At 35.9% G+C, this 8,981-nt stretch overlaps 1 protein-coding gene across 3 annotated transcripts; it reads left to right on the top strand.

The window, feature by feature from the left end:
* Positions 1 to 1,624: 1,624 nt before the first annotated feature.
* On the top strand, positions 1,625 to 6,849 carry LOC110802601 (protein MID1-COMPLEMENTING ACTIVITY 1). 3 transcript variants are annotated; one of them, XM_056840769.1, is made up of 9 exons: positions 1,632 to 1,821; positions 2,040 to 2,196; positions 2,408 to 3,112; positions 4,224 to 4,621; positions 5,309 to 5,418; positions 5,591 to 5,662; positions 5,969 to 6,075; positions 6,268 to 6,361; positions 6,505 to 6,849. In XM_056840769.1, exons 3-9 carry the CDS (start codon positions 2,708 to 2,710, stop codon positions 6,555 to 6,557), a joined length of 1,239 nt encoding a protein of 412 aa, XP_056696747.1. In that variant the 5' UTR covers positions 1,632 to 1,821; positions 2,040 to 2,196; positions 2,408 to 2,707; the 3' UTR covers positions 6,558 to 6,849. The 3 variants fall into 3 exon arrangements, 2 of the variants coding, with proteins under 2 accessions (XP_021863735.1, XP_056696747.1); XM_022008043.2 differs by lacking the exon at positions 2,040 to 2,196 and having other exon boundaries at positions 1,625 to 1,821; XR_008930999.1 differs by lacking the exons at positions 2,040 to 2,196; positions 6,505 to 6,849 and having other exon boundaries at positions 1,630 to 1,821; positions 5,309 to 5,449; positions 6,268 to 6,301.
* The last annotated feature ends 2,132 nt before the right edge of the window (positions 6,850 to 8,981 follow it).

Raw genomic sequence — 8,981 nt, 5'->3', positions numbered from 1 at the left:
ACTTCCCTGAGTAGATTTTTGAAAATAGGCGAAATCTTTCCATCTCTGCATTTGGATAATCGCTGCTATAGGTCCAAATAGGGCGGTGGGTTTGTATTAGTGGAGTGAAAACTTTAATTACCCCCCTTAAACCATCATTACTGTTGCAGAACCCAAGATATGGTGACTCAGCAAAGATCTCCACCCTTAAATCAGCGGTGCCTTGCTGATGAAGCCAAGATGAAGATCGGAAAGATGAGATCTGACCTCGATACCAACGAGGTGACAATCCATTACCCAAGAAGCCATAATTACCCCTATTAAGGCTTGGTCTAAAGATTTTGAGGGGAATCTCATTCTGGAAATGGGACAAGGAGGAAGACGAACGATTTTGCAAGGCAAAATCAAGATCAGAAGTTGAACTGGACTTGGGAAGGGGGCTATACCCAGTTAGGGTTTTCACTCTCTCTCTAGAAAACTTAGGTATCTCATATTTCTTTTTTTTCCTCATTTTTCGGTGGTTAGGTTCAGCCGAGTTAAGATGGATTATACACAAATCTATTAATCAATAAGTTATAGAGTGAAAAATCAATCATTTTTATTAATCTCAATACCAAGTAAAAAACCATAAAGTTAATTACAGATCACACCATGTACTACATAACTCCGTATTAGGTAAAGTTAGTTAAAAACAAAAGAAAACACAAAACAGTTATCATAGCTCCTGAAAACTTCACTGGGCTTACTATTTACCGCCCCATATTACTCAAAACCGCCCTAATATTTTACCCATATACCCCCTTTATTTACCCCCTCATTTTAGCATTTACCATTATCCTTTACCTTTTCCCTTTTTACCGCCCACCCTAAACATAATGTGAAATAATTTTTACATGGCCGAGACTACCGGTGAAACATCAAATTCACAAGAGGACTTTTTTTCGGAAAAAAATATTCAGAAACTTATGCATTTCTAGTTTGTACCATGGTACAGACTTATGAAGTTTAAGCCTGTACCATGGTACAGACTTATGAGTTTTGAGCTCCGACCAATCCATGGTATAGACTTATGTAGTTTAAGCTCGTACCATGGAAGGAGCTTAAACTTTATAAGTGTATACCATGGTCGGAGCTCAAAACTCATAAGTCTATACTATTTAATGTTTTGATTTGTTGTTGAATTTGATGTAATTTGTTTCGGAGAAAAGATTAAGAGACTTATGCATCTTAAGCTTGTACCATGGTACAGACTTATGAATTTTAAGCTCGTACCATGACAGGAGCTTAAAATGCATAAGTCTATGCCATGGTGTGAGCTTAAAATGCATAAGTCTATGCCATGGTGTGAGCTTAAAATGCATAAGTCTCTACCATGGTGTAAACTTAAAATGCATAAGTTTGTGGAATCAAAATTAAATTAGTATTTTTTAATTTATTGATTAATGTACTTATTGACAAATAAAATTGCTTGGTTTAAATAATTTTTTTTATGGGTGTATGGTGGTGGTTTGGATGAAGATACTTTATCTCTTCAAAATAGATGGGGTAATTAATTTATAAGGATATTAAAGTAAAATAGTGAGGCGGTTTTGAGTAATGTGGGCGGCTTTTAGCGCTCCACCAAATAAAATCCATCAATGTACAACATAGACACCCCATCAACAACACCACAACACAACACCCCACTAGTGGAGCAGTACACTACCTCCAAATTCCAAACCCAACAAAATCAAACTCTGCAAAATCTGCAGAAAAAAAAGCAGCAAAAGAAGAAGAATTCACATGAAATCAAAAACCCAAATGTGAAGAATTTCACGCCCCACTAAATCCGCACGACAACCGGTAACTTCTTCTTCGTCTTCTCTCCCTCCGAAATCAAAATCTCTCTAAATTCTATGACCAAACTTTTCACGTCTTTCCACTCACAGACTTCAATGCCATTTCGATTTATTTAATTATATAGTACTGCAATTAGTAATTTTTTAAGAAACTAATACAGAGGGTTACTCAGTTAAATACTACTTTAATTTATCTTTATTAGTCCGAATGTTTTTTGACAGCGGTGCAGAACCATACTTGTGGATTTTTCTGGGGTTCAATTGATTTCTACATTTATATATTGTGACAGTTTTTATCGGTGCAAATTAATTTCCTGTCAAACATTTTCATGGAATTCATACTTGATTCCTTTTTTGATAATGTAAGATAGTATTAATGGTGGGTTTTCTTCTACCTTTTCTCTCTCTTAATTTTTGTGATTTTTGTTTCTGATTTCTTGTTGAAGATTTTCAAGCAGACAATGGAGTCTTTTCCCTTTTCTTCTTTGACTTCGCTTTTTTCTACTTCCCCAAAATATTTCTGTTCTTGCATTAATAAAACGATTAAACGACGTAAATTACAATCTTTGACGATTTAATTTCTATTTCAGGTAATTAATTTGCTGCTGAACTGAGCTCCAGTGACCAAGTGTGTCAATCTGCAGCTTAAGATCTATCCTTTGAATTAAATGCATGTGTAAACTTAAGATCAATTTGGGAAACCCCACTTAATTTTGCCTAATTTTGGGGCATAATTTAGTTGGAGTTTGTTTCCCCTGAAGATTTGAGTATGTTTCGTCTATCATTTCGGAAATGGGGTTGTTGATTTTGATTGAGATTGTTGTTTCCGGAGTTTAAATTTATTTGTTGATTGAAGAAAGAGGAGGAAGTGTTAAAGAGTTAGATTAGAGATGGATAACGCGGGGTTAGGGGAAGTAGCAACAATAGCTCAGCTCACCGGGCTTGATGCGGTGAAGTTAATTGGGTTGATAGTGAAGGCGGCGAATACCGCCCGAATGCACCGGAAAAACTGTCGGCAATTTGCCAATCACTTGAAGTTGATCGGAAACTTGCTGGAGCAGCTCAAGATCTCGGAGCTCAAGAGGTACCCAGAAACCCGAGAGCCGCTTGAGCAGCTTGAGGATGCACTTAGGAGGTCTTACATTTTGGTCCATAGTTGTCAGGATAGAAGTTATCTTTACTTGCTTGCTATGGGGTGGAATATTGTCTATCAGTTTAGGAAAGCCCAGAACGAGATCGATCGTTACTTGAAGCTCGTCCCCCTCATCACTCTCGTCGATAATGCCAGAGTTAGGGTAAACATTCTTATGTCATTTTCAATCTTTTGGTTATGAAGTTTTTGTTGATTATTTGTGAAGATGTTTGCATGTGAAACAACACAAAATATGGTAGTATAGTTTATTGTTGTGTTAAATTGAAAGGAAATTGTTGGAGTGATGCTGATAAATTGATTAATGCTGTGTCAATTTCCACATAAAGCAGTTTTGATTTTGATAGGTTGTTCTTTTTGGGGATAATATGGATGTTTATGTGGTTGGAGTGTCATTATAGAGGATTTAGGGGTTTGCTTACTTCATAATTTGGTATGTTATGTTTGCTTTTGTGTCTCAATCTTGAGTTGTTGTTGACTTGTCACCTATATGATTAATTTGGTATGAAGTTGCCTCTTGCATGTCTATTGCGGCGGGTGATACTGATAAAATATTTAATTCCTAATTGTTTACATTGAACTTTTGTCCAATCTTATACGCCAAGTATGAATATCGAATATGTTTTTGATCCCCTCAGAAGTTGGAACAATATCTAGAAAGGCTTGATCTCAAGGTTCTTGCATAACTCCTGTTAGGAGTTAGGAGGAGTTTATCATAGTCAGTGTGCTCTGTACTCCACTACAGAGTATTTATTTCGAACAGTGGTTTTGTTAATGATCTGAAAACTTCATCTGCTGGCTTTCTTGCATGTTTAATATACAAAATGAGAGCTAGAAAGCGAGCTATCTAAATTAACAGTAATGAAATTTTTAGTCTACCAAAGAACAGTATAACTACTAGCTTGGTATATTAGGAGCCTTTACAATTTGATTTGGCCAGCATCTAGAATTCTTCTATGAAGTATATAAGACCTGACGTTATGCTGCTGTAAAAGATGCGTTGACTAGTGAAGCTGTTATATGTGCTGTGGTTCGCTAGTCTGTGGTAGCAGAAAAAGTGCCTCTATGATGGGGTGACTGGTGACCACCTTTTGGCTTCAATGGTGATTTTGACATTTTCTTCTTCTCACAACTTCATGAGCAATATCATTCACTCATTGTGTTGCCGAATGTTACATATAATCTGATTCATCTATAGATCAGACTGCTGCTAAAAATGGTAATGCCAAGCTAATTTATTGATTATGTCATGACAGGAAAAACTCGAATACATTGAAATGGATCAACGCGAGTATACTTTAGATGAAGAGGATCAAAAGGTGCAGCAAGTGATTATGAAACCTGAACCCTGTGAAACTGATACTGTGATTCTAAAGAAGACTCTTTCTTGTTCATACCCAAAGTATTCCTTTGATGAAGCACTTAGAAAAGAGAATGAAAAGCTTCGATTGGAACTCCAACGCTCACAAGCTAATTTGGACATGACTCAATGTGAAGTCATCCAACGTTTGCTTGATGTTACTCAATCTGCAACTTTTGTATGTGAAACAGAAAAGACTGCATCAGCTAAAAGTTCAAGGTCAATTAAGCAGCCTTACACCGAGGAAAAATACTCATTCGACGACAACTCCCCCAAGAAAAGTGTAACTTCCAGGTACATTAGGGTTTTACAGTTATACTTCGTATCAGAGATATATATCGTTTTGTATTAATATTTGCTGAATATTATCTAAAAAAAAGTAACTTAACATCCAGTATTGCATATTTTGATTTTGATCTCAGTCTCACTTGTTGTACCAAATCTTTGAGAAATGTCGGTGCCTACAACTTTGTCATGCTAATCTATCGTCTATTGTTTTAGTGATTTAATTGAAGCTAGGGTGAAGAAATGGAGTCATTAATACTTACAGATTGGTGACATTTTCTGCCTATCTCACAATTGTTTGTTTGGTTGCACTTATTATTGGATATAGGAAAGTTGATGAGTTGATTAGTGCGAGATGATAGTGTATTAGTGTGATCTTATTGTTGGGAGATACACATGACATTGTAGAATTTTCTGCCTCTTTCATCATGTTCTTGTTTCCAATGATCTTAAAAGGATATATCAGCTAAAATTTCCTGATGTCAGCTGAAGATTAAGGATATCCTGGCATTTCAAAGCACTGCAGTGAAGTTTTGCTTTAATTATTTAACATAGGAGTAAACTGGACGATTCAGTTGCCAGATGGTTTTCAAAGTGCTAATTAGCACTTGCATTATGCTATGTTGGCACATCAGTTTACACTTGAAAATTCTGAAGTTTGAAGTGCCTGATGATTTACATTTACCCCTTGTGCAGGACTGCCTCTACAATGTCTTCACAGCGTGATCTTCTGTCAAACCGAGGTTCATTTCGGCATGAAGAGTGGCATAATGATTTGCTAGACTGTTGTTCAGAACCTTGTCTCTGTATGTATCACGTGTATCTCTGTTTCTTTTGGTATGGGTGATTATGAACTAAGACAGCAACTTGCATACTTTCAGTTCTATCAAAATGCATGTTGAACTTTATTGGAAGTAAAGTCTGTTGCAAATGCTTTTTATCTTTCACCAGTTCAACTGACAGCCTTTTCTTCTGCAGGTCTAAAAACATTCTTCTATCCCTGTGGTACATTTGCAAAAATCTCCACCGTGGCAAATAGTAAATACATGTGTAAGTATCATTACAAATATGTGAGTCAGATCTTGTTGATAACTTCTAATGTAGTTCAGGTTGAAATATAAAGATGATGCCAATATACAAGTACTTTGAAATTTACACTGCGATGTTATTTATATAATTGTGACCTGGACATAAGTTGAAAATGGTCTATTTGTTGTTAGAAGCATGATTATGTGTGGAGATACTTCTGTATTGTTTGCACATATGTAAGAACTTTATCTTTGAATTTCAAGGAACTTTGTTATAATGTTTTTGTCAATCTTGAAGCTTACAAGAAATGAACTCTGTTGTAAACAGCTTCAGGAGCAGCCTGTAACGACCTGGTGGCCTATTCTTTGATACTCTCCTGCTGTTGCTACACTTGTTGTGTCAGGGGAAAACTGCGCAAGATGCTGAACATTAATGTAAGTTCTTGCTTTTTATGTACTTGTGACATCTGAAATGATTTCTTCATCTAAATGCAGACGATTCTCCCATGATTCATGACTAGTAGTTGATGGAGGGTTAGCCGTTCTCTGCCAAGCACCATCACTGATCTGTTATTCTATATATTCAGAATGAAGCTCCTGAAGCTTAATATGAACTGTGTGTTGCAGGGTGGCGCCTTTGATGACTTCCTCTCACATTTCATGTGTTGTTGCTGTGCCCTTGTTCAAGAATGGCGTGAAGTTGAGATGCGTGGAGTTTATGGTAGGTAGACCTACAAATGCTACTATTACTAGTTCTTGTGCTAATCAAGTTTATGGTAGGGAAGTTACATTTGCCTCTTTCTGAACATAACCTCTTTTATTTATCTGAATCCTCATTTTTTTTTTCATATCTATTACTCACAGGTCATGAAAAGACGAAAACAAGTCCACCCACTTCTCAATTCATGGAATCGTGAGACGTGGATTTAGTGGAAATAAGGTGAAAAGAACAGGGCCTTTTCAGTCAATCAATTAACTAACTCAATAGGAGGCCCAACTCAGCCATTTGCCCCAGCTCAACTTTTATCTCATAGAAATGGAAACTGGTTTTGTGATAGGGCTCTCATGAACTCATGGTAGTTAGTTAGTTACTTTGTACGAAGTATTAGTTAACAGTGTAAGGCCATTGCCATTTCAGTTTGCTTATTGACACATACCTTTAAGGCTTTAATTATGTTATGTTAATGATTCAATGATTGTAAAGGTGGATACGTGTGTCAATACAATTGTTCTTACAAAAAAAAAGAAAAAAAAAAAAAAAAAAAAAAAAAAATCAAATTTACGAGTATCCATTACCGACACCAAAGCGCAAACAGGGGACTAAGATTTAAGGCTTAAGGTGCATCACTACTCCTTCAATTTCCATTCTTTGGAATGGAGAAATTTGTGACTCTTTTGATCCATCTAGAGGTATTAGACAAGGTGACCCGCTTTCCTCTTATATTTTTGTTTTGTGTTTAGATAGATTATCGAATATGATTGAAAACTTGGTGCAACAAGGTGACTGGAAGCCAATTGCTTTGACTAGGAATATTAAAATTTCTCATGTTTTTTATGCGGATGACGTTTTCTTATTTAGTGTAGCTTCAAAGGATAATATGCATACTATTATGAATACTTTAACTCATTTTGGGAATTTATCGGGCCTAAAATTAAGTTTCACTAAATCTACTTTAATCTTCCCATTGTCTTTAAATCATAACATTAGGAAGGATATAGCAGGTTCTTATGGCTTAAGAATCTCAACTTCGTTTGGAAAATATCTAGGAGTGGATATTAGACCTCATAAACTAAAAATCAATAATTATAGAGGTCTTCTCGATAAAACAATGGATAGAATAAGGGGTTGGCAAGCAAAGCTTTTAAATATGGCGGGTCGTTGTACTCTTATTAAGGCGGTGCTAAATTCTTTCCCTCTTTATGCTATGCAAACCAATATTTTGCCCACTTCGATTTCATATGCCCTTGAAAAATGTTGTAGAAATTTTTTATGGAACAAAGTTGATAGTAATAGATATATGTCAAGAATTGCTTGGAATAAGGTCACAAGCCCAATTAAGGTTGGCGGTTTAGGAATAAGAAGGCTTAAGGAGTGGAACCTAGCTTTCATGGCAAAATTAGGGTGGACCATGCTTACTAAACCTGACAAACTTTGGGTTAGAGTTATGACAGAAAAGTATTTAAAAAATTCAAATCTTTTAAATTGCTCCCCAAATTATAATCAATCTCCTATTTGGAGAGATATTCTCAAAGGCAACCCTATTCTCCAACAAGGATTAATGATAGGGATAGGAAATGGTAGGAACACTTCAATCTGGTTCCATCATTGGATAGGTGATGCTCCTCTTTATACTTTAGAAGAGATTAAAATTCCTGATTTAAAGGCTCATTGGTTTGTGGATAGAATCATCAAGGATGGGAAATGGCATTTAGACGATATCCAACATATCATTCCTTCTTATATCAAAGACTTAATTTTGGCTTACCCACTTTCTGGCAATATAGAGGAGGAGGATTTTATAAGATGGCGATTCTCAAAGCATGGAGAGTTCGAAATTAAATCAGCTTATCATCTTCAATTAAATAAACATACTCTCTCAATATCTTCAGATATCTCTTGGTCTTCTATTTGGAAAATAAAATGCCCTTTTAAATATAAGATGCTCCTTTGGAATTGTTGCCACGAAATTCTTCCAGTAGCTGCTTCTCTAAATCAAAAAATCAGTAACATTAGTCCAATATGTTCTAGATGTCATCACCATAAAGAGGATCACATTCATCTGTTTAAGGACTGTCCTCAATCTAGTATATTATGGTCGTTTATATTTCAAAGACTGTGGAATAAAGAAAATTTTCAATTTAATATCTTCTATAATACAAATTGGAAGGATTGGATTCAATTTAATCTCCAGAACTCAAAGGCATGGAAAGTGGTTTTCACTATAGCCATATGGCATATTTGGATTTCAAGAAATAAAACAGTGTTTGATCTGAGTATGAAAAGTGCTTTCTCTATTTACAACTCCTTTTTTGTGGATTGGAAGTCAACTAACTTAGCTTTGCAGGATAAGGTTTTGGATAATAAGGCTGAGCAGATGGAATTAAAGAAGCATTGGATGCCACCTGTGGAAGGTTATATGAAATTAAACATAGATGGTGCATGAAAATCAGGAAATGTAGCAGGAGGTGGAGGAGTTTTTCGAAGGCATACTGGTTCCTGGTTTGTGGGATTCTCCACGAAATATAAAGTTCAATCACCTCTGGCTGCTGAGCTTTTTGCATTGAGGGAGGGTCTGAGAATTGCAAAAAACTTCATGATCGATAAGCTGGAAGTAGAAACA

The sequence above is a fragment of the Spinacia oleracea genome, chromosome 3, assembly GCF_020520425.1.
Source record: "Spinacia oleracea cultivar Varoflay chromosome 3, BTI_SOV_V1, whole genome shotgun sequence".
NCBI classification, from domain to species: Eukaryota; Viridiplantae; Streptophyta; class Magnoliopsida; order Caryophyllales; family Amaranthaceae; genus Spinacia; species Spinacia oleracea.
This window is presented reverse-complemented; position numbering and strand designations above follow the sequence as displayed.